This window comes from Eubalaena glacialis, chromosome 4 (assembly GCF_028564815.1).
Source record: "Eubalaena glacialis isolate mEubGla1 chromosome 4, mEubGla1.1.hap2.+ XY, whole genome shotgun sequence".
Lineage (NCBI taxonomy): Eukaryota > Metazoa > Chordata > Mammalia > Artiodactyla > Balaenidae > Eubalaena > Eubalaena glacialis.
In genome coordinates this window covers 123,463,442-123,489,279 of record NC_083719.1, presented here as the reverse complement: position 1 = coordinate 123,489,279, position 25,838 = coordinate 123,463,442, and the positions used below count along the sequence as shown (strand labels likewise).

General features: G+C 40.6%; 1 protein-coding gene across 1 annotated transcript; it reads left to right on the top strand.

The window, feature by feature from the left end:
* Positions 1 to 1,018: 1,018 nt before the first annotated feature.
* On the top strand, positions 1,019 to 24,588 carry PLAC8L1 (PLAC8 like 1). Its single transcript, XM_061188293.1, has 4 exons — positions 1,019 to 1,143; positions 5,552 to 5,685; positions 22,863 to 22,999; positions 24,340 to 24,588. Exons 1-4 carry the CDS (start codon positions 1,019 to 1,021, stop codon positions 24,478 to 24,480), a joined length of 537 nt encoding a protein of 178 aa, XP_061044276.1. The 3' UTR covers positions 24,481 to 24,588.
* Positions 24,589 to 25,838: the final 1,250 nt, after the last annotated feature.

The following is a 25,838-nucleotide window of genomic DNA, read 5'->3' as shown; positions in this document are numbered from 1 at the left end:
AGGCTTTTGCTAACAACCCTGTTCAAGTAAATGCTTTGAAGTTCAGAACCCTAAACAATCATTCTCTATGGATCTGCTGAGAATATATAGTAGAGTTGGCAATTTCCGCCTGTTGTCTTTCTAGTATAAATAACATTGAATTTTTATTGCAGACCCCTCCCCTCAATGTGCAATTTTCTCTAATTTTTTTCCTCTAGGAACATTTTCCTAGTGTTTCTGGTGTCCGTGCCTCTATAAGACATGCTCTAGAGGCATACTTCAGAGGTTCCTAAGACCCTGAAGATTCAGAGCAGTAGGGAGGCGATCACCAGCCAAGCCCTGCTTTGTTCACCAGATTCCATTTGGGCTGTGTAGGGAAGAAGCAGTACCACTTTCCCGGCATGCTTAATGAAGTCCATGGAAGAGTAGGAGATTTCTAGAAGTCGTAAAAAATCCTTAGAGACTTGGGACAACTTAGCATAGCTTAAACTTTAGGAAACCATCTTTTATTAGGTGGTTTCAAGCACGATATCTGTGCTGAAAGACCTTTCTTTCTGTCTCTGTTTTCAGGTTATTTGTGAGACTCATACCCTCTTGCTGAATTGGACCAGCGGCCCTGGGGATGATGAGAGGTCCCCACTACTTCTCAGTTACAAGGCATGGCGGAAATCTGTAGCCTTTTGAGTCCCCTAAGGAAAGGTCAAGTGACACTTAGCTAGATAAATGTTTGCTAGAGTTATCTCTTAAAGCAAAGGGATTTTTTCCACCAAAGAGAAGTTTTCTTTTTATTTAACTTACACTATATCTTCAGCAGTATCTCCCTTCAGGTTAGTAAGACAGACATGCCCACAGTTAACTGTGTACCTGTCTTTAAAGAAATAAGATGTCTGCCAGTTACACTGCTATGACCTCAGGTTCCAGAATATCAAGGCAACATTCTTTAGATGTTTCATTTTGGATTGAACCTAAGTTTAGAATCAGTCAGCTTATTGTTGAAGGGAAAAGGATATCCCAAGTGACAAGAAAATACCTGTTAGCTATGAATTGGTTTGGAAATTACTTCTCTAAGTTTCCTGAGGATATTTCCTTTCTCAACACACACTCACCTCTGTTGCTTTCACTCATACCATCTGAAGATGAAGAACGTTTTATTTCCAGCTTGAGGTAGGGAGTAGGGTGATTTTACCCCCAGCTTTTGCTCTTTGGTTGGAATATCAAATCAATTTCTTCTTATAAGGAGCCAGGAAAAAGAAAACTGGGCTCAGGAAGAAAGCTGCTATCATTTCCCATGTGTACCTGAAAAGGAGGCAACTGATTATTTCCTTCTGGCCTTGCTTGGTTTGTGAAAAGAGAAGAGCTGGCTTGGATGGAAAGGTGTCTCTTTATTCTTAACTGAAAATGTTGCACCCTGACCAAGTGAAACTTTATTTCTGGTGGCTGCCATTAATTCCCACCCTTTTGAAATCAAAACTCAAGAGTTTTGACTTCAGTTAAGAGTTTGAAATGGTTAATCATGGAGACCTCAGTGGAAGGCAGAACAAACTCTTAGTACTGCAAGTTTCATTAAGGTAGAGGGTGACATGAAACCCCCCAGGCTGAAGCACCAGGTGTGTGGGGACATGCAGTGGGGAATGTGTTTAGCTGCTGGAAGAGGTGAAGGTTAGAGTAAGACTGAAAAGGGGGAAGGCTGTGTGTCTCATCCGTCTCAACTCTGTTGTTTGGTAGGAGCTGATAACTAGAATGACTGCAGTCAGTCCTCTGCCTCCCACCAGTTGAAGCCTCTCTCTGCTTCTCTTCTTTATGGTGACCAACCCTCTTGGTTTGCCTGAGACTGTCCTGATTTTAACACTGAAAGTTTTCCATCCTGGAAAAACCCTTAGGCCAGGGCAAACTGGGATGATTAGTCACCCTGATTGAATTTTAAGGTATTTGGGTAGCACATATGACAACTGAGAAACTCCCCCCAGTCTCCTCCCTCTGTTCTTTGTTTCTCAGAAAAGTGTTCAGGATGCCCTAGGGTATGTGCAAGATCCTTAATTTAAATAATAACAGTAGCTGCCATCAACTGCATGCCTACTATATGCCAAGTACATAATCTTGTTTAATCCTCAGGACGACTATGGAGGTACGATAGTTTAAATCCAATTTTATGGAAGAGGAGACCAGAGCTGAGGGCTGGGACAAGTTGTATTTTACAGGGTCAAACAACTAGAATGCAGCTGAGCCACATTTGTACTTTAGTGTGCCTGAATCGAAGCTCTGTTCTCTTTACACTAAATGAAGAACTTGCTGAATTTGATGGCAAATGGATAGTTACTCTGGTTTAGAAACTGTGTGACCATCAGCTTCACCCACTGCTTCCAAACTCATTCCTATTAATGGTAGTGTAAGATTCTATCTATCTAGAGTAATATACAGAGCTAAAAGCTATGTAGGAAGCTGCAATAGCTACTTTAGTCTGACACCTGTAGCAGCCCCTGAATAATTATTCAGTTCTTAAAGGAACTACTAAGTGCCTGGCACATAGCAGGTACTCGGTGAAGGGTAGCTATGCTTCTTATTTTAATTTTGACACATGAGCTATAATCTTGAACTGAAATGTTTTAGCTAATGAATGTCAATTCAAACATTTTAATATAAAAATCACCAAAGATTCAGAGTATTAAGGAAAGAAAATAATACAGTTCTTGAGTTCAAAATTAGGCAAACACACACACAAAAACCCCTTTTTTTTTCCACCAAGGAAAAGCTACCCTCTTAGTTATTTGATTTGCAATAGCTAGAGGACAGGCTTCCTTGCCATAATAAGTGTTACACATATAATGCTGAGATAGAAGCAGAAAATTCTCTTCTAGGGCTCCAAGCTATAAATGCGTTTCAGGGGAAAATCTAATCTAGGGGCTCAGCCCTAAGAAACTCCTTTACTAAAATTGCTGGAAACTCTTAGTGTAATAATGGAAGTCCCAACTTGCAGGGATCACGTTGAGAGGTAAATGCCCTGGGTTGTGTGGAGGCATGCAAGAAGATTTTAGGCTACTCTCAATAAAAACTCTTGATGTTTTTATGTAATCAATTCACACCTGAGAGTTGCGCCTTTACTAGAGAATGAAACATGGTTAAGGTCACATAATCTGTAGCTAGATTTGAGGAGGACTCAAATATAATGGAAGAGATGTGTGAATTGAGTTTAATCCAATTCAACAGTTGTTGCGCACGCACTAGTTTTCAAGGAGTGCACTGGATTCTGGGGATACAGGGAGAAGCAGCAGGTGCCCCCTGACCTCAAGGAGTTCACATGGAAGTAGAGGAGATAAGATATGTATAGAGGTAGTTTCTTCAGGACCAATCTGAAGTCTTCATAAGTGTCTTAGTCTGCTCGGAATTTCATAACAAAATACCACAGACTGTGTAGCTTACAGAACAGATACTTATTTTCTCACAGTTCTGGAGGCTGGAAGTCCAAAATCAGGGTGCCATCATGGTCCGGTTCTGGTGAGGACTCTTCTTGGTTTGCAGCCTTCTCTCTGAGTGCTTACATGGCCTTTCCCTTCTTATAAGGCCAGCAGTCCTATCGGACCAGGATCCTACCCCTATTCTTTATTTAACCTTAATTATCTCCTTGAAGCCCTACCTCCAAATACAGTCACATTGGGAGCTAGATCTTCAACATTTGAATTCGGGGAGACACAATTCAATCCATAGCAGTAAGCTTTAGCCCACATCATAGCAAATATATTAACATGTACCCATACCTATGTTATTTAATGCCGAATGGATAAAAGGGTGGGGATGTTTCACAGCTCTACTTTCACACTTCTAGATAGGTCACTCCCAACTCTACTCGCTCTTCCAAGCTCTTGTGCAGCATTCCCAGCTGTTGGCTGGGATGCCCCTCATGTCTCACTGGCACTGTAGATTGGCTGTGCTCCCAGCATCCTCTTCCCTTCTGCCTTACCTCCTATTCTATTTTCCTTGCCATCTCTGTTACATTGACATCACCACCTACCTGGTAGGAGACGCAGAAGCCATTGCAGGGATCATCAGTGGTCTCCAAGTCCACCTGTATCAGGTTTCAGGCTGTTATCAGGATGACTACATGGGCGTTGCCTGGGAACTTTATTATGAACACTGATTTCTATACCTCATCCCTGGAGTCCTGTACAGTGGTCTGGGGTGAGGCTTGGGAATGCGTTTTTTTAACAAGCTAATGTGCTGTCAGGTTTGGGAGGGTGTGGGTAGTATTGGTGGAATGAAAAAGAGATGTGATCTTAATAACAAGAACAGTGCTCCCCATATTATGATAACTTGCAATCCCATTGGATTTAATGTCCCAAATCAGAGGTTCTCAAAGGGCAGCTGTTTCCAAGATGCCCCCAGGGTGTTGCCTTAAGGATGCTCAGGAGTATTCTACTCTGGCCTCTAGGTTTTGTGTCCCAGGTGCAGAACTTTGGTGACTATTACTGTAACAACAGCTGTTACAGGAAGAAATTCTGCTGTCTTTTTATTTTCTCTCAAGTATGAGGCAAGCTCTTTATTTCCTCATAACACATCAGAGACCAGGTACAAAACTCTTAATGAAGCTTGCTAAAAGGGTAGCCCCAAACAGAGCAACTGCTACTATGTACAGGCTCAGACTCATTCTCATTCTCTGGCCCCTCTATCCCACTCTTGACCTGCCCCTTCCATGAGGCTAGATAACAGCTTGCCCTTCACTATAGGACTCACTCCAGGTATCCCCATGGTAGGCATTCAGGCAAAACTAACTTTCAGCCCCAGAAAGAGAAGGAAGTTTTTTTCTCACCTCACTTTTGAAGCCCATCCCCTGGTCCTGTATTTCTATTTCAGAATGACTGAGTGGAATATCTATGCCCTTCAGGGAAAGTCAAACCAGAGTTGTACTATGTGGCTGCACGAGGACAACAATATAGTAGTTTGATATCAAGATATATTCTGAAGTCTGGGTTATTCATTTAAATGATACTACCTGTCCCACTTCAGTAGCCTCATCCAGATTTAGATGTACCATTCAGTCCAATTCCTTATTGGTCTTTTCAACAAAGTTTCAAAATCCTTGCATACAGCCTCACTCAGGGTCACATTGTTACACGTGCTGTGTGCACAATAAACAAATTATCTGTCAGTCCACATAATAACCCTGTGAGGTAGTTTTTTCATCTTAAATTTGAACAAACAAAACAGAGAGGTTAAGCCACTTAACCAAGGTCAGGCTTCCAGGAAGTGACATGCTGGGGCTTGAACTGAGGACTCTTGGTTCCAAATTTGTGAATTTATTATTAAACACTGAGAAACACTGAGGAAGTAGACTGGACATTGAGTCCGAGTGACAGAACTTGGAATAATAATGCCACTAATAGAAATGGGGCAAAAAATCAGAGGAGGAGGTATGATGGAGGAGGAGGGACGGAGATGGTGAAGTCAGCTTGGGCTATGAAATAAGAGCCACTGGGCATCACTGGGTCCCTATCTCTTTATCACTCTGTCTTGGCTTGATGATTATCCTTCTGAACAATCTTCTTTGTTTCCAAGTTAATCACCATCCTTGACTCTCCAGGAGCCATGCACCAGCACAGGCTGTGGTGAAGCAGCCTGTCCGGGGAGCCAGTGGCAGGACCACAGTCATGATCGTCCAGACTGGTGGGGACTGGAGCACCGGCCTCTTCAGTGTCTGCAGAGATAGGAGAATTTGTATGTTTTTTCTCTTCCTTTAAGTTCTCCTTTACTATTTTCTTTCCTAAGACACCAGTGGGTAGAAAAGCTGCATCAGGCACAAGGACAGAAATTAAATGGTTTCAGACTAACTGGATTAATATTCTAGTGACTCAAATATACTCCTTGGCAGGAAGGATCTTGCTTTTCAGGGATGTGGATGTTTTTATAAAATAAGTGGTGACTTCAAATATTTTTTTAAATGACAAAATCCATTGTATGTAAAGATGCACAAAATGGGCTCCCTTATCTGCAGCTGATGGAGTATAAATTAGTACAAGCTTCCCAGTGAATGGTTAGTAACACCTATAAAAAGGACCTCAAGTGTTATGTAGCCTTCGACCCAGTAATTACAGTTTTAGGCATTTAGTCAAAGGAAATAAATCATGTACAAAGATTTAGCAGCATCATTAAATTTTGCAGCATTGGTTATTGTAGCAACAATCTAGAACAACCTAAATGTTCAGTGGGGACTTCAATACAATGAATTATTATACAGCCATGAAAAGTCATGTTGTAGAATAATACTTCCTGAGATGGAAAAATGTTGGGATACAATTTTAAGTTAAAGAATCAGATTGTAAAACCATGTACATTTGACATTAATTTGGGGGAATATTTAGAAAAATATCTGGAAGGATATAAATACAAATGTTTACAGCAAGTGTCTCCAGATGGTATGCTAATGAATAATTTTTCTTTTTGCTTATCTCTAGTATTTCTGTGAGGAAAGTGTAGTACTTTCCTCACAGAATAGTGAGGAAGACCAATCATTGAATAAGACCAATCATAAAAAGAAGCTCCCTTTTTTTTTAAAATTAATTTTTATTGGAGTATAGTTGTTTTACAATGTTGTGTTAGTTTCTGCTGTACAGGAAAGTGAATCAGCTATACGTGTACATGTATCCCCTCTTTTCTGGATTTCCTTTCCGTTTAGGTCACTGCAGAGCATTGAGTAGAGTTCCCCATGCTATACAGTAGGTTCTCATTAGTTATCTATTTTATACATAGTATCAATAGTATATATATGTCAATCCCAGTCTCCCAATTCATCCCTTCCCCCCTCCCCGCCTTGTATCCATACGTCCATTCTCTATGTCTGTGTCTCTATGTCTGTGTCTCTATTTCTGCTTTGCAAATAAATTCATCTGTATCGTTTTTCTAGATTCCACATATAAGCGATGTTGTATATTTGTTTTTCTGACTTCACTCTGTATGAGTCTCTAGGTCTATGCACATCTCTGCAAATTGCACAATTTTCATTCCTTTTTATGGCTGAGTAATATTCCAATGTATATATGTACCACATCTTCTTTATCCATTCTTCTGTTGATGGACATTTAGGTTGAATAGCTCCCTTTGTTGATTGAAATCTTTTCAGACACTGGTTTAGGTGTAAAGAAGTACCAACAACACTGTCCTCTAGCTGCATGATTTTCCGCTGGGTTTGAAGTTCAAAGCACATTGATTCTATTTTTACCTTAGGACATTCTGACCCATCTCTGGTACCACACGTCAGTATCCTTTTCCAGGACCTGATGTTCTTGCCCTAGGGAGTAACTCGGTCACAGAATCTTTTTTTTTTTTTTTTTTTTGTCGGGGGGGGTGGGGGGCTGTCCTTTTTGATGGATGAGGGCCAGTCTCTTAAGTTCAACAGACTCTGGATCTGCTATTTTTGAAGAATATGGCTCCCCCACCCTTTAGAGGGTCTGGCAAGACCTGAATTTATCCTAAAGCCTCATAAGATGGATCAACCAGAGAGCTCTGAGCTGCTACCTGATCCACGTCCTTACTCAGCTGAGTCTTGCTGAGGCAAAAACTCTAACAAAATTTTTGGTGCTCTGATCATCCAAACCTGAGCCTTCACTGTTTGCCTGGGCCTCACAGAGAAGAGACCGCCCAGCACCAAACACTACCCTCCATCGCTGTCCCTTTGACCATCTGACCCAGAGCTCAGTAGATTTCTTCCTGCCATAGCTACCCATGTGTACTTCTGACCAGACAGTTATGGCAGCTGTTCTCTGAATCACTCAGGATTCTTCCTGGTTCTTGTCCACATTCTCTGACTTTGGTTGTCACCCAGTACTGTGGTACAGAGAAGGCAGAATAGCTACGTGGAGATGTGGAGACCTAGCCCCAGTTTGGGAAGTGGACCATTTTCCTTTCATAGCTTATAGTTGGTGGTTGGAGGGGTGAGGGTATCAATGCATTTCCAAGTAGAGCAAAGTCTGGAACATAATGTAGTGGTTAGGAGAGCACATTTGTATTGGATATAGACCTTGCCTTGAATCTTAACTCTGCCTCTTACTGGCCATTTGACCTTGGACAAATTCTCAGGGTCTTCATTTTTCCACCTCTGAAATGAGGGTAAATAAAGGTGCCCACCTTAAAGATTGTCAAGATTAAAGCAGATAATGCATAGAACCCACTCTAGAACACTGGTTTGGAACATAACTGGATCAGAGTTTTTTTTGGTTGCATGCTATATTGGGTTAAATAGTGTCCCCTCAAAATTCATGTCCACCTGGAGCCTCTGAATGTGACCTTATTTGGAAATAGGTTCTTTGCATTGTTGTCAAGTTACAAAGAGGCTATAGTGGATTAGGGTGGGCCCTAAGCCAGTGGCTGGTGTTCTTGTAAGAAGAGGGAAATTTGGACACACACACACAAAAGATGGCCATGTGAAGACAGGCACAAATTAGAATAATGCATCTATAAACCATGGAATGCCAAGGACTGCCAGCAACCACCAAAAATTTGGAGAGAGGCATGGAACAGACTTTCCCCCAGAGCTTCCAGAAGGACCAACCCTGCCAACATGCCAATTTTGGACTTCTAACCTACAGAATTCTCCAACGAGAGAATACTTTCTATTGTTTTAAGATGTCCAGTTTGTGGTATTTTGTTATGTCAGCCCTAGGAAATTAATACACAAGCAAACATAGGATTTCATTAGAAGGTTATGGGGTAGCTCACAAAATCAGGAAATCAACCAAAATCTAAGCTTAGGAGGGACAAGATGCATTATCAGGAGATAGCTGAAAGTCTGGTCAACTCCAAACATTTTAATCCTTTTGCTTCCCTGTCTGAGAATTGCTGTTTCAGCAATGGAGCCCAATCTTTCTAGCCTAGGTCATGACTGCTGCTTGACTAGGCCAGGGCATTTTGAATGCCAGTTCTCTTATTTCCCACAGTAGGGAAGGGATAAATTCCTAAATTTACTATTGGGGTGTGTTACTATGAAAATTCCAAAAAATATACAATAATGCATTTAGTAAATCTTAGGTATTAATGCTATTGTTGTTATAAATTTTTATTTTCCAGAATGTTGAGAGCAAAGAGTAGAATCAGGAGACTTAGATTGGTTGCTGCCCAATCCCAAGAGTACCTAAAAAGTTGACCAAAGAAAGGACCACATGCCACCCCCTCAGCCTTAAACATTGTTTCACTGCTTAGTTCTGTGCTCCACCCGCATCAGTGTTCAGGAGACCAACCACACGGGTCTTCTGGGTCCCTGCTGGTCCATTAGAGAGCCCATTCTAGGGGCAAGAAGGAATGACGTGTGGAGAATACAATATTCTTTACAGCTGGACGTGATCTGTGGAGGAGAGGCTATGGATATACAGTACCGGGTGATCTTGAATGTACTGTGTCCTAATTGTTGTTCCCTGGATGGGCCTCCATTTTGTGACTGCTTATAGTATCTCTAAGCTAATGGTCTCACAAGAAAAAATTTATAGGCAGTGTCAATTTATACACTGGTGATCTGCACCATGATTCCCAGGATGCAGCTGGAGTATGAGTGCTGTAAGTCTTGGGTTTTTTTCCTTCCTTGTTTAAAAGGGCTACTTCATCCACGAAGTTTTATTTTAAGCAAATCACTGTGACAATAGTTGTGACAAACTTGGAAACAAAAGGGACATCTTCTTTCCATGACTTTGTTTCACATCAGATTCCCATCTTGGGATAGTTTACCATTAAATGTTGAGAATTACTGCTACAGTTTGTCATCCATTAAGCAAAGGGTACATAATGAAGAGTGATAGTTTCCATTTATTTTTGACATTTTGCTTCTTCATTTAATTGCACTTCTGTTTTTTTAAACTGCCTCCCTCTTCCCACCTCTGTGCTTTCATCTGAATTCACACTGCCCTGGGATGAGAAAATGGGTGCTTTTGTGTCCTTTGAGGATGTGGTTTCTGAAAGCTCAGATGTGAAGCTGAAGCGGAGGTGAAATAAGTGGCTGTGAAATGGCCTTGTGGGTGAAAGGCTGGCTGTTTCAGCTGGGGATGTTTGTGATGTTGCCCCAGAGCAGGTTTATGTGGAAGGTGTAATCAACACTGGTTTGTAATTCAGCCAGCATTTACTGAGTTCCTACCTATGTATGGTCATGTGCTACGTGCTACATGATATAACAGTGACTAAGACAGAGACTGTCTCTGAGAGGAGATAGGCAATAAGCAAATAGACAAAATAATTGCAGTGGTGCTGAGTGCCGTGGAGGAAATAAACAAGGTGTTTTGAAAGGAGATTACAGGGGGCAAAGGATGGCCTCTCTGAGGAACTGACTTAAGCTGATACCTGAGAGATGGGAAAGAACCAGCCACTAAAATCACCTTTCCTGTGGAGGCACCACAAGCACCAGGCAGTAAAGAGCTTTGTGTGGACGAGGAGCCATCAGAGGCCCAACGTGGGTAGGGTGAAGCAGCCCAAGAATTTCTTTGGTTTTCTGGAAGAGGAAGGAGGCATGAAAAGGCCTCAGACTGGGATTCGTGTCCTTGAACTGTATCTTGGGTAAGCTGTACACTGTACACTGTACACTGCAGTCTGAAAGCAGGGACCACGGGTCCTGCTAACTGGTCTTGCCCAGCCGAGCACCTGACAAATAGAAGGCACTTGTGAATATTTCCTGAACGACACATCTATGAATGAATTTTAACCTGTATTCTCACTTGCTTCCTTCTTTCCGGCACTTCACTGAAACAATCATAAAGACTTAGATTCAGAAGGGATATTGGGGTCAGCTGGTCTGGCCCCTCACCAGCTTGTCTAAGTCCCCTCTGTAACAAGCCTGGTAAGGACCTGACAGCCTTGGCTTTCTGAACATTTCCGGGAAGGAGGGCTCCTCTCCCTTGGAGCCAGCTCAGTGCTTTAAAAAAAAAAATTTTTTTTTAATAGGTTACCAGGTACATGATGCAAAATTCAAAAGTACCTACCCCTTAGGTATATGAAAAGCAGCAACTCCATCCCGGCTCTCCTGCCCTGCCCAGTTCTCCTCAGAGGCCACCACTCTTACCTGAGCCCCAATATAGTCTATATACTGATAAATATATAAAAAATTTTAATGAAAATAGATTAATCTTTTTATTATAAAAGTATCATATAATCATGGTAAAAAAGAAAAATGCAAAAGGCTATAAAAGAAGAAAGCAGTGTCCTGTAATCCCAGCTGTTGGAGATACACATTGTTAATATTTTGGCATCTATCCTTCCAGATTTTTTCTGTATATGTGGTATATATAATTGACACAAATAATAGAATTGTAAACACACACAGTTCTGCACCTTTGTTTTGTTTTAATTTAACAATATAGGTGATCAGACCGTATCAGCACTTCTGAAGCTAATATTTTTTTTTTTTTTTTTTTTTATCTCTTCCGAAGCTAATATTTTAAATTGCTGCATAGATTCCATTGTATGAATGTACCATAATTTATTTATCCAAAAATTCTTATTAGTGGATCTTTATGTGGTTTCCAGGCTTTTTGCTATTCAAACCAATGCTTTGTGAGTATTCTTGTATAGGTGCCATTTTGTATGTGTGTGAATTATCTGTTTGATAATTGCTGAGGGATAAATCTACTGGTCAGATAGTACATACCTTTTTAAATCTTGATAGATGTTGCCAAATGGCTCTCCATTTAGAAGTTGTACTAATTTACACTCCCACCCACAACGTATGAACATGCCCCATTCCTTATTTATTTATTTATTTATTTATTTATTTATTTATTTATTTATTTATTTATTCTTGGCTGAGTTGGGTCTCTGTTGCTGCACGCGGGCTTTCTCTAGTTGCAGTGAGCGGGGGCTACTCTTCCTTGTGCTGCATGGGCTTCTCATTGCAGTCACTTCTCTTGTTGCGGAGCACGGGCTCTGGGCGCACAGGCTTCAGTAGTTGTGGCACGCGGGCTTCAGTAGTTGTGGCTCGCGGGCTTTAGAGTGCAGGCTCAGTAGTTGTGGTGCATGGGCTTAGTTTCTCCGCAGCATGTGGGATCTTCCCGGACCAGGGCTCGAACCCGTGTCCCCTGCATTGGCAGGCGGATTCTTAGCCACTGCGCCACCAGAGAAGCCCCCCATTCCTTTTTTAAGCATCTCTTATTGTTAGAGTCTGCCCTTTTGTGGTAATTGATTTGAAATGTGCCTTGCTGCAATTTCCACCCAGCTTTCCTACTTCTGCTCTCTGGGGCTCCACACTGTGGTTTTGTGTAGCCTTCTTCTTTTTATCTCGACTCCCCCTGCGAGTTAGAGGGATGAATAATGAACCACATTCCATGTTTGAGGGTGGAGTTCATGTTAGAGAATAGGCCAGGAATGTTTAGGCTGTGGGAGCTGACATAACCACCAGGCCTTTGGGGGTAAGAGGAAGAGGTTGAATTTATGACATGGATCTCTCTTGAGCCTGAGCTTTTTTTAAAAAAAGTACATACACACACACACACACACACATGCGCACACACATACTTGCATATATATATATATATATTTTTTTTTACTTCACAAATAACACATGAATATGTTCACTTTATTAAAAAAATGAAACATTACAGAAAAGGAAACCATGTCACTCTTTTTTATTAAATCAATTTCGAGTGTTTTCTTCCAGATCTTTTTCTCTGTATTTACATATGCATCTATTAGTAACATATACTATTGCTTCGTAACTTTTTAAACAAAGCGTAAATGGTATTATGCTGTAATATCATTATGCAATTTGAGTTTTTTAACTCAGAATATGTCTTAGAGATTTATCTCTGTTGGTACTTAATTGATCTTTCACTGCATTCTTAATTATTCCCTAGTATGATCTGCACCATCATGGTTTATTTATACTTTCGTCTATTAATGTATTCTTATTTTAAATTTGAAGCCACAAATAATGCTGCAGTGGATATCCTTGTACCAGCCTCTTTGTGTGCATGTGTAAGCATTACTCTAGGGTAGATGCTAACAAGTGGAGTTACTGAATCCCAGAGTATTTAAAATTTTACGAGATTCAGCCAAGTTGCTTTCCAAAGTGACTGTGCCAATTTCCATCTCCATCAGTGTATGGAGCACCTATTTCTCTGTGGTGCCCCACAGCATTTGACATTAAAAACCTTAGAGTGCGGCCAGCCTGAACCAAGATGGCGGAGTAGAAGGATGTGCTCTCACTCCCTCTTGCGAGAACACCAGAATCACAACTAGCTGCTGGACAGTCATCGACAGGAAGACACTGAAACTCACCAAAAATGATACCCCACATCCAAAGACAAAGGAGAAGCCACAATGAGATGGTAGGAGGGGCACAATCACAGTAAAATCAAATCTCATAACTACTGGATGGGTGACTCACAGACTGGAGAACACTTATACCACAGAAGTCCACCCCCTGGAGTGAAGGTTCTGAGCCCCACGTCAGGCTTCCCAACCTGGGGGTCTGGCAACGGGAGGAGGAATTCCTAGAGAATCAGACTTTGAAGGCTAGTGGGATTTGATTGCAGGACTTCGACAGGACTGGGGGAAACAGAGACTCCACTCTTGGAGGGCACACACAAAGTAGTGTGTGCATCGGGACCCAGGGGAAGGAGCAGTGACCCCATAGGAGACTGAACCGGACCTACCTGCCAGTGTTGGAGGGTCTCCTGCAGAGGTGGGGGGTGGCTGTGCCTCACTGTGAGGACAAGGACACTGACAGCAGAAGTTCTGGGAAGTACTCCTTGGCATGAGCCCTCCCAGAGTCCACCGTTAGCCCCACCAAAGAGCCCGGGTAGGCTCCAGTGTTGGGTCGCCTCAGGTCAAACAACCAACAGGGAGGGAACTCAGTCCCACACATCAGCGGACAAGTGGATAAAAGTTTAACTGAGCGCTGCCCACCAGAGCAACAGTCAGCTCTACCCACCACCAGTCCCTCCCATCAGGAAACTTGCACAAGGCTCTTAGATAGCCTCATCCACCAGAGGGCAGACAGCAGAAGCAAGACAAACTACAATCCTGCAGCCTGTGGAATAAAAACCACATTCACAGAAAGAGAGACAAGATGAAAAGGCAGAGGGCTATGTACCAGATGAAGGAACAAGGTAAAACCCCAGAAAAACAACTAAATGAAGTGGAGATAGGCAACCTTCCAGGAAGAGAATTCAGAATAATGATAGTGAAGATGATCCAGGACCTCGGAAAAAGAATGGAGGCAAAGATCAAGAAGATGCAAGAAATGTTTAAGAAAGACCTAGAAGAATTAAAGAACAAACAGAGATGAACAATACAATAACTGAAATGAAAAATACACTAGAAGGAATCAATAGCAGAATAACTGAGGCAGAAGAATGGATAAGTGACCTGGAAGACAGAATGGTGGAATTCACTGCTGCTGAACAGACTAAAGAAAAAAGAATGAAAAGAAACGAAGACAGCCTAAGAAACCTCTGGGACAACATTAAATGCAACAACATTCGCATTATAGGGGTCCCAGAAGGAGAAGAGAGGGAGAAAGGACCAGAGAAAATATTTGAAGAGATTATAGTCAAAAACTTCCCTAACATGGGAAAGGAAATAGCCACCCAAGTCCAGGAAGTGCAGAGAATCCCATACAGGATAAACCCAAGGAGAAACATGCCGAGACACATAGTAATAAAATTGGCAAAAATTAAAGACAAAGAAAAATTACTGAAATTAACAAGGGAAAAAAGACAAATAACATACAAGGGAACTCCCATAAGGTTAACAGCTGATTTCTCAGCAGAAACTCTACAAGCCAGAAGGGAGTGGCATGATATACTTAAAGTGATGAAAGGGAAGAACCTACAACCAAGATTACTCTAGCCGGCAAGGATCTCATTCAGATTCGATGGAGAAATCAAAATCTTTACAGACAAGCAAAAGCTAAGAGAATTCAGCACCACCAAACCAGCTCTACAACAAATGCTAAAGGAACTTCTCTAAGTGGGAAACACAAGAGAAGAAAAGGACCTACAAAAACAAACCCAAAACAATTAAGAAAATGGTCATAGGAACATACATATCGATAATTACCTTAAACGTGAATGGATTAAATGCTCCAACCAAAAGACACAGGCTTGCTGAATGGATACAAAAACAAGACCCATATATATGCTGTCTACAACAGACCCACTTCAGACCTAGGGACACATACAGACTGAAAGTGAGGGGATGGAAAAAGATATTCCATGCAAATGGAAATCAAAAGAAAGCTGGAGTAGAAATACTCATATCAGGTAAAATAGACTTTAAAATAAAAAATGTTACAAGAGACAAGGAAGGACACTACATAATGATCAAGGGATCAATCCAAGAAGAAGATATAACAATTATAAATATATATGCACCCAACATAGGAGCACCTCAATACATAAGGCAACTGCTAACAGCTCTAAAAGAGGAAATCGACAGTAACACAATAATAGTGGGGGACTTTAACACCTCACTTACACAAATGGACAGGTCATCCAAAATGAAAATAAATAAGGAAACAGAAGCTTTAAATGACACAATAGACCAGATAGATCTAATTGATATTTATAGGACATTCCATCCAAAAACAGCAGATTACACTTTCTTCTCAAGTGCGCACGGAACATTCTCCAGGATAAATCACATCTTGGGTCACAAATCAAGCCTCAGTAAATTTAAGAAAATTGAAATCATATCAAGCATCTTTTCTGACCACAACGCCATGAGATTAGAAATGAATTACAGGGAAAAAGACGTAAAAAACACAAACACATGGAGGCTAAACAATACGTTACTAAATAACCAAGAGATCATTGAAGAAATCAAAGAGGAAATCAAAAAATACCTAGAGACAAATGACAATGAAAACACGACGATCCAAGACCTATGGGATGCAGCAAAAGCAGTTCTAAGAGGGAAGTTTATAGCTATACAAAGCTACTTCAAGAAACAAGAAAAGTCTCAAATAAACAATCTAACGTTACACCTAAAGGAAGTAAAGAAGAACAAAGAAAACCCAAAGTTAGCAGAAGGAAAGAAATCATAAAGATCAGAGCAGAAATAAATGAAATAGAAACAAAGAAAACAATAACAAAGATCAATAAAACTAAAAGCTGGTTCTTTGAGAAGATAAACAAAATTGATAAACTATTAGCCAGACTCATCAAGAAAAAGAGGGAGAGGACTCAAATCAATAAAATTAACAATGAAAAAGGAGAAGTTACAACAGACACTGCAGAAATACAAAGCATCCTAAGAGACTACTACAAGCAACTCTATGTCAATAAAATGGACAACCTGGAAGAAATTGACAAATTCCTAGAAAGGTATAACCTTCCAAGACTGAACGAGGAAGAAATAGAAATTATGAATAGAGCAGTCACAAGTAATGAAATTGAAACTGTGATTAAAAATCTTCCAACAAACAAAAATCCAGGACCAGATGGCTTCACAGGTGAATTCTATCAAACATTTAGAGAAGAGCTAACACCCATCCTTCTCAAACTCTTCCAAAAAACTGGGGAGGAAGGAACACTCCCAAACTCATTCTATGAGGCCACCATTACCCTGATACCAAAAGCAGACAAAGATACTACAAAAAAAGAAAATTACAGACCAATATCACTGATGAATATAGATGCAAAAATCCTCAACAAAATACTAGTAAACAGAATCCAGCAACACATTAAAATGATCATACACCATGATCAAGTGGGATTTATCCCAGTGATGAAAGGATTCTTCAATATACGCAAATCAATCAATGTGATACACCATATTAACAAATTGAAGAAGAAAAACGATATGATCATCTCAATACATGCAGAAAAAGCTTTTGACAAAATTCAACACCCATTTATGATAAAAACTCTCCAGAAAGTGGGCATAGAGGGAACCTACCTCAACATCATAAAGGCCATATACAACAAACCCACAGCAAACATCATTCTCAATGGTGAAAAACTGAAAGCATTTCCTCTAAGATCAGGAAGAAGACAAGGATGTCCACTCTCACCACTATTATTCAACATAATTTTGGAAGTCCTAGCCACGGCAATCAGAGAAGAAAAAGAAATAAAAGGAATCCAAATCAGAAAAGACGAAGTAAAACTGTCACTGTTTGCAGATGACATGATACTATACATAGAGAATCCTAAAAATGCCACCAGAAAACTACTAGAGCTGATCAATGAATTTGGTAAAGTTGCAGGATACAAAATTAATGCAGAGAAACCTCTTGCATTCCTATACACTAATGATGAAAAATCTGAAAGAGAAATTAAGGAAACACTCCCATTTACCATTGCAACAAAAAGAATACAATAACTAGGAATAAACCTACCTAGTGAGACAAAAGACCTGTATGCAGAAAACTATAAGACACTGATGAAAGAAATTAAACATGATAGCAACAAATGGAGAGATATACCATGTTCTTGGATTGGAAGAATCAACATTGTGAAAATGACTATACTACCCAAAGCAATCTACAGATTCAATGCAATCCCTATCAAATTACCAATGGCATTTTTTACAGAACTAGAGCAAAAAGTCTTAAAATTTGTATGGAGGCACAGAAGACCCCGAATAGCCAAAGCAGTCTTGAGGGAAAAAAATGGAGCTGGAGGAATCAGACTCCCTGACTTCAGACTATACTACAAAGCTACAGTAATCAAGACAATATGGTAGTGGCACAAAAACAGAAACATAGATCAATGGAACAAGATAGAAAGCCCAGAGATAAACCTATGCACCTATGGTCAACTAATCTATGACAAAGGAGGCAAGGATATACAATGGAGAAAAGACAGTCTCTTCAATAGGTGGTGCTGGGAAAACTGGACAGCTACATGTAAAAGAATGAAATGAGAACACTCCCTAACACCATACACAAAAATAAACTCAAAATGGATTAGAGACCTAAATGTAAGGCTGGAGACTATAAAACTCTTAGAGGAAAACATAGGAAGAACACTCTGACATAAATCACAGCAGGATCTTTTTTGATCCACCTCCTAGAGTAATTGAAATAAAAACAAAAATAAACAAATGGGACCTAATGAAACTTCAAAGCTTTTGAACAGCAAAGGAAACCAGAAACAAGACGAAAAGACAACCCTCAGAATGGGAGAAAATATTTGCAAATGAAGCAACTGACAAAGGATTAATCTCCAAAATTTACAAGCAGCTCATGCAGCTCAATATTAAAAAAACAAACAACCCAATCCAAAAATGGGCAGAAGACCTAAATAGACATTTCTCCAAAGAAGACAAACACATGGCCAAGAAGCACATGAAAAGCTGCTCAACATCACTAATGATTAGAGAAATGCAAATCAAAACTACAATGAGGTATCACCTCACACCAGTTAGAATGGGCATCATCAGAAAATCTACAAACAACAAATGCTGGAGAGGGTGTGGAGGAAAGGGAACCCTCTTGCACTGTTGGTGGGAATGTAAATTGATACAGCCACTATGGAGAACAGTATGGAGGTTCCTTAAAAAACTACAAATAGAATTACCATATGATCCAGCAATCCCACTACTGGGCATATACCCAGAGAAAACCATAATTCAAAAAGATACATGCACCCCAATGTTCATTTCAGCACTATTTACAATAGCCAGGTCATGGAAGCATCCTAAATGCCCATCGACAGGCGAATGGATAAAGAAGTTGTGGTACATATATACAATGGAATATTACTCAGCCATAAAAAGGAACGAAATTGGGTCATTTGTTGAGACATGGATGGATCTAGAGACTGTCATACAGAGTGAAATAAGTCAGAAAGAGAAAAGCAAATATTGTACATTAACTCAAATATTGTACATTTTTCTAGGTACAGATGAACAGGTTTGCAGGGCAGAAAAATGGTACAGATGAACAGGTTTGCAGGGCAGAAATTGAGACACAGATGTAGAGAACAAACATATGGACACCAAGGGGGGTAAGCGGCAGGGGGGTGGTGGTGGTGGTGGTGTGATGAATTGGGTGATTGGGATTGACATGTATACACCGATGTGTATAAAATTGATGACTAATAAGAACCTGCTGTATAAAAAAATAAATAAAAGAAAATTCAAAAAAAAAATCCTTAGGAAAACTTGGCATTCTTATCGGTAATAAATGGTTTCTGATCATCTCAGTATGCAATTCCCTGATTACTAACGACATTGAGCAGCTTTTCATGTTTGTTCTTGGCCATTTGTATTTCTTCTTTACCTGTTCATGTCTTGTGTTCATTTTCTTCTTCTGTTTAATACTTGATATATTGATTTGCAGGAATTCTTTGTATGTTCTGGATACTTACCCTTGGTCTGTGATTTATGTAGCAAAATTTCCTCCTAGAGCCCTGTGAAGACAAAGGATTCCATCATCCTACCCTTGTGTATCTCTTGTTGAGGACAGTGTTTATCCCACAGCACTCCATCTCGGTACACCTGACCCAAGGATCTTTCCTAAAGAAGTTGCATTATTTCAGACTCTCCACAGGAATAAATACCAAATAGTGGTAGTGAGGACACTGTCTCAGAACACACAAGTCCACAATTGTTTACTAGTTAAATACATAAAACATGAGAATATTTGGGCATATGTGGTATGTGTAGTAGTTAAGACTTTGGAGCCAGACTACTTGAGTTCAAACGTGACCTCTGCCCCTTCTTAACAAATGTATGAACTTGGGCAAATGGCTTAAATCCTCTGGGCAATAGTTTGCTCATTTGTAAAATGGGCCTAATAATAGTAAATTTTATAGGATTGTTGTGAGAATTAAATGAGTTAATAAATGCAAAGTACTTTTAGCAGGGCTTGGAACATGGTGAAATCTGTATAATTATTATATATTATATAATAAAACTTTGGCTTTCATTGTGGTTTTTTTAATCATATCTGACTTCTGTCCCAAGGTAATTGAATTTTGTGTGTGTTTCCTCGGTATCTAGTACTGCCTCATAATGAACACTTAGATAACATGGATATACAAATGGAAAGGCTTAAAAATAAAATTAACAGCATGTGTTATATGAGTCATAAAAATAAGGTACAGGAGCTCCAGTGCACAAAACAACTTTTTTACAATATGCTTATTGAGGATGGTGGGCATTTCTCTCTGCCAGTTAAAGTGGTGCAGCTCAGGCAATTGTGTAAACACAATTTATTACTCACTTAGCTTGCCAGCTTTATAATTATGCAACTTTTGATTAATTTTTTATTTGCAGGGATATACACTACAGTATTTTGTAATTCATGCATAAGTTTTGATTGATTTTTATGTGCCATGATTTCAAAGTCCCCTAATTCAGGGTTGCATACAATATTACCACTCTGAACTCACTGCACGTTCATGGGCTATTTGCTGTCCTCTGACCTGTTTATACCAGTTGTCAGTGCTGAGTGGGACCTGCTGATCTCACTAGGAGTAATGATTTTTTTAAAATGTGGGACAAAACATCCCAGACTTAGTCAAGGCTGAATGTAGTGTTTGCTTTGGGCCAAGTGATGCCTCTAATACATGCTTTAGTGATTTTCTTAAGATTCCTGATGACATAGATGTTCTGTTCCTCAAAGATAGGCTGCTCCTTGTCCTCTTCCCCCCTCCAGTCCTCATGCCCTGCGTGCACATGTGCTACCTCACCTCTTATATGAAACTGGAGAAGTCCAGAGTCCAGGCACATCCCTTGGAGGTTCTAAGATAAAACAGCATTCCTAGATTTCTGCTTCTTTGTCACTGAATTTGGGAGTGGGACTCTGCGCTCCTCACTGTTGAAGAGGGAGGGATGGATGAGGCAACAGAGATAGGTGTTTGACAAGGAATTCTTCTAGTATTCTTCTAGTGACATGGTATGTGAGCCTTTGTGTCTGGTGCACAAGAAGGCTATGAACACTACCATTTCACACTCATTAGAATGGATAACATAAAAAAGGCTGACAATAGCAAATGTTGGTGAGGATGTGGAACAACAAACTCTCATACATTGCTGGTAGGAGGGTAAAATGGTACAAATACTTTGGAGAACTCTTTGTAAATGTCTGGTAAAATTAAACATAAATCTACCCCATGACCTAGCAATTCCATTTCCAGGAATCCACCCAAGTGAAATGAAAATATTTGTCCACGTAAAGACTTGTATATGAATATTCATAGTACTTACTCATAATAGCAAAAAATGGAATAAACAGTGGGAGAATGGACAATTTGTAGAACATTTATACATTGGAAATACTACTCAACAATAAAAGGAACAAACTGCAGATACACATAACAACATAGATGAATCTCAAGAAACATGATGTTGAGCAAAAGAAGTCAGATACAAAAGTAAACATGGGGCTTCCCTGGTGGCACAGTGGTTGAGAATCTGCCCGCTAATGCAGGGGACACGGGTTCGAGCCCTGGTCTGGGAAGGTCCCACATGCCACGGAGCAACTGGGCCCGTGAGCCACAACTGCCGAGCCTGCGCGTCTGGAGCCTGTGCCCCGCAACGGGAGGGGCCGCGATAGTGAAAGGCCTGCGCACCGCTATGAAGAGTGGCCCCCGCTTGCCACAACTGGAGAAAGCCCTCGCACAGAAACAAAGACCCAACACAGCTAAAAAAATTTAAAAAAAAATAAATAAATAAAGTAGCTATTGATTAAAAAAAAAAAAGTGGTAACTCTTGGGAAGAAACAGAGAAAGATCGCTTTAAAAAAAAAAAAAAGTAAACACGATCCCACTTACACGAAGTCCAAATCGAGGTAAAACTCATCTATGGGAATAGAAATCAGAATAGTGATATGTCTGGAGTGGGGGTGGGAGGACTGGAATTGTCTGGGAAGGGGCACACGGGAACTCCCTGGGGTGATGGCAGTATTCTACACGTTTGGTTACGTGGGTGAACATGATTGTCAAAACTCATCCAACTGAACATTTATGATTTGTGCATTTTCTTGTTTATAAATTATGCCTCAATAACATATTTATTGAGTACATTTTTAAAGGTCATGGTTAGTTTTTTTGCTCTTTCATAGTTCAAATTATTTGTATTCATCAAGGTTGTCATCTTTTGCAATGATATAGCATCTTAATCGTTTACCAGGGGTTCTTAACCTGTGGTCCAGTGATAGTTTTCAATGGATCCTTGAACCCTGTGAAATTGAATGCACAATTTTGCATGTCTGTGTTCATGTATTTTTCTCTCTCCTTCAGGAGCAAGTTCATAGCTATCACCATATTCTCAAAAGGGCCCGTGACCCAAAACGTATTTAAAAGAGAACCTCTGTGTTAATGGTTCATGCAGGATGTGTAGGAAACAATATCAGTAGTTAAAGATGAATGAATGAATAAATGACCAACTGTTTCTAGCTGATGTTCAAGGAACCAAGCCTCTACTAGTTTACAGATTAAAACTGGCAGATGTCAGTGGCTCCATGAAGCTGCAAACATTAGCGAAACCTTCTGGCCTGAGAAATAGAATAAAGTCCTTATAAGAATAGCAGGCAGAATCAGTGTACCATATAAGAGCTTTCAATCACATGTATAGAAAAAGACGCCTGCTATTCAAAAGTATCATATACTGTGTCTATTTTGAATATTGAAATTAGATAGATGAACATAAGAGAAGCAACAGTTATGTTTCAACTATAAAAAATTATTTAATGCTTTTCTCTTGACAGGAAAAACAATTACCGTAGTGAACGTTAACAGAATTGTAGCAGGTTCAGCTTTGCCAGTGTTTAACAAAAGAAGAAAATTTTGATGTGGCTCAGTTATGGCAATTCTCATATAGTGAGTTTTGCAAATTGGTTATTCATTCTCAGTCCCTGATTGCAGGGGGACAATGCAGTATTAAATTGATGGCATAGGGCTATAAATGCTCTTTGAGATGTGAAGTTGCTCCAAGCACAACTGAGAACCTTGCTTTTATGTGGTTATTGACAGGTTTCTGTGGTCTCTTTTGTCCCATGTGTCTTGAGTGTGACATCGCCAGGCATTATGGAGAGTGTTTTTGTTGGCCATTGTTACCTGGGTCCACCTTTGCACTAAGAATTGGGACCAGAGAGAGACATAAAATACGGGTAAGTGTGTTTGGATGTATATGTGAAGCTGGAGCTGTATGAGAACCTGTGCCTTTCAAACCTGTGATTTTTAAAAAAAAATGAGGTGTGGGTGAGGATGCTTAAAAACACCACACTTAGTGGAATACTTTGAGAAAGGAAAGGGAAGAAATTTCCGATTTCATTTGTTACTAGGATGTATATTAACGAAAATGCCACATTGTGAAGGGTGTTTCCAAGGGGGACCTATTATAATGTAGATTGTTGGCCACTTCTGTTTCTCTGTCTCTTATTACATCCAGAGAAGATGATAGGTAGAAGTGCACCAAATTTGGAGGATACACTTGGGATAATCTCACTTAAAATGTAGCCCATCCAGCATATACAGAATTCACTCTGGGGGTTCCCTGGGGACCCTTCAAAGAGCCAGACGATTTCCAGCGCAGCTGAGACTGAGGTACAATGAGAGATTGAGGACAGACATGTCATACCTACTAAGATGTGGACAGATAAAAAGGCATCTTTTTATTATTTTATTTGTTTTTTTATTGGAGTATAGTTGCTTTACACTGCTGTCAGTTTCTGCTGTACAGCAAAGTGAATCAGCCACACGTATACATATATCCCGTCTTTTTGGATTTCCTTCCCATTTAGGTCACCACAGAGCACTGAGTAGAGTTCCCTGTGCTGTACAGTAGGTTCTCATTAGTTAAAGGCATCTTTTTATATATTCATGTGAAATGATCCCTAAGATATATTTTTAAATGAACAAAAGAGCAAGGCATATAAGTATGTAACGATTTACTTAAAAAGACTATATATATGTATGTAAAATGTAATGTGTATATATCTATATGTATCTATATATTTGCCTAGACATAGAATTTATCTGGAAGTGTATATAAGAACTACCAACAACAGTAGCCCCCTGACAGGTAACTGGGTGGTTGGTGACAGCTGTAGAAGGGGGGGGATTTACTTTTTACTTCCTATCCCTTCTTACTGTGGGAATTTTGGACCATGTGCATTTATTACTCCAAAAACGTAAATAAAATAATTATAAACATTAAGTTCTAAGAGGAAAAAAAAAAGATGTTGACAGAATTTTCTGTCAGTGAGACAGTGGTTTCAGGTACGAAGTCTTGAGGGCAGGTCTCTGAATTGCAAGGATTGATTAGGTGTCGAGCTGCTTGGCACTTGGGTCACCCGGTGGAGTTGTGTCCCTGGGCGATGACTTCAGGGTGGTGGCGGATCTTGGGGGCAGTGGGTGGGATGGGCCATGAGGTAATATTGCGGAGGTCCCTGGGAAAGGGAACTGAGCCTGTGTGATTGAGCCAGGACAGAGACCCGGTCTCCCCTAGGGCACGCTGTGCGAGGACTGGCTGGCAGTGCACTGCTGCTGGCCTTTTTCCATCTGCCAGGTGGCCCGGGAACTCAAGATGAGGACCTCCCAACTCTATGAAATCTACGCAGCCCCTTCGACTAAGGAAAATCTTATCTGACAGAGCAAGAAATCGCCTCCTCCTCACTTCCCCGCACCCTCCTCTCAAATCCCTCTTAGTAGAGAGATTGTTCTTAAGGTTTCACTGAAATAGTATGAAAATAAATGATTTCCCACTACTGTCTTTACTGTTGTCCTTTCTTTACACGTACCCCCGATGGAGACTCTGTTATTTGTCTGAATTTGCTATCCCAGCCCTGCCATATTAGGCAGATTCGAGAGGTGAGTTTTTTGCCCTCCACCACCCTGCCTGGAGTTTTGGAAGGCTGCATTTTCCCCCATCTTCCCCTTTCACAAGAAATGTCTGGGAAGCTGGAAGAACTATTATATGGCTAAGCTAAGCCTCTTTTCCCAAAGTACCAATGATGGGGCAGAAGACGGTTTATTATTTTTAAAAACCTTTATTGGATTATAGTTGATTTACAATGTTGGGTTAGTTTCAGGTGTACAGCCAAGCGAATCAGTTAGCACCTGGTCTGGGCCCTAAATATCACTGTAATGCAGGAGCATTGTCCTTCCCTTGTCCTGACTCCTTCAGTCCTGACTGGCATAAAGGAGAAAGTCTCAGCTTGCTGCTGATCCTGAACAGCTCTCCAGCATTTGTAAATCTTCAGCCCCAGATTCAAAGCCTTAGGTGGGCCACTGTTACAGGTTGAACTATGCCCCCACCCACAACCCCTTCCCACAAAAGAGATATGGAAGTCCTAACTCCTCGTATATGTGAATGTGGCCTTATTTGGAAATAGTCTTGCAGATGTAATTAAGATGAAGTCATTAGGGTGGGCCCTAATCCAACATGACTGCTGTCCTTACAAGAAGAGGAGAAGAGACACAGAGGTAGACACACAGAGGGAAGACAGCCATGTGAAGATGGAGGCAGAGGTTGGGGTGATGCTGCCACAAACCAAGGAGCGCCGGGGCTACCTGAAGCTGGAGGAGACAAGGGAAGATCCTCTCCTAGAGATTTTGGAGGGAGCACTCTACCCTGCCAGCATCTTGATTTTGGACTTCCGGCCCCCAGAACTGTGAGAGAATAAGTTTCTGTTGTTTTACGCCACCCAGTTTGTGGTACTTTGTTACCACAGCAGCCCTAGGAAGCTAATTCACCAACCTTCTACCATGGGAATAGAATACTTTTGTTCTTGTTAGCATGGCAGCACAGAGCAATGCTGAGGAGCTTGGGGTCTGAAGCTGAACTGCCTCTTTCATTTACTGATTGTGTAACTACAGGCAAATTTGCTAATCTGTCAGGACCTCAGTTTCCTCCTCTGTAAAATGACAGTACTGTCTTCATAGGGTTGTGAGTATTTTAACCAGTCAAGACACTTAGCACAATGGCCGGGAAGGAGCAAGGACTTG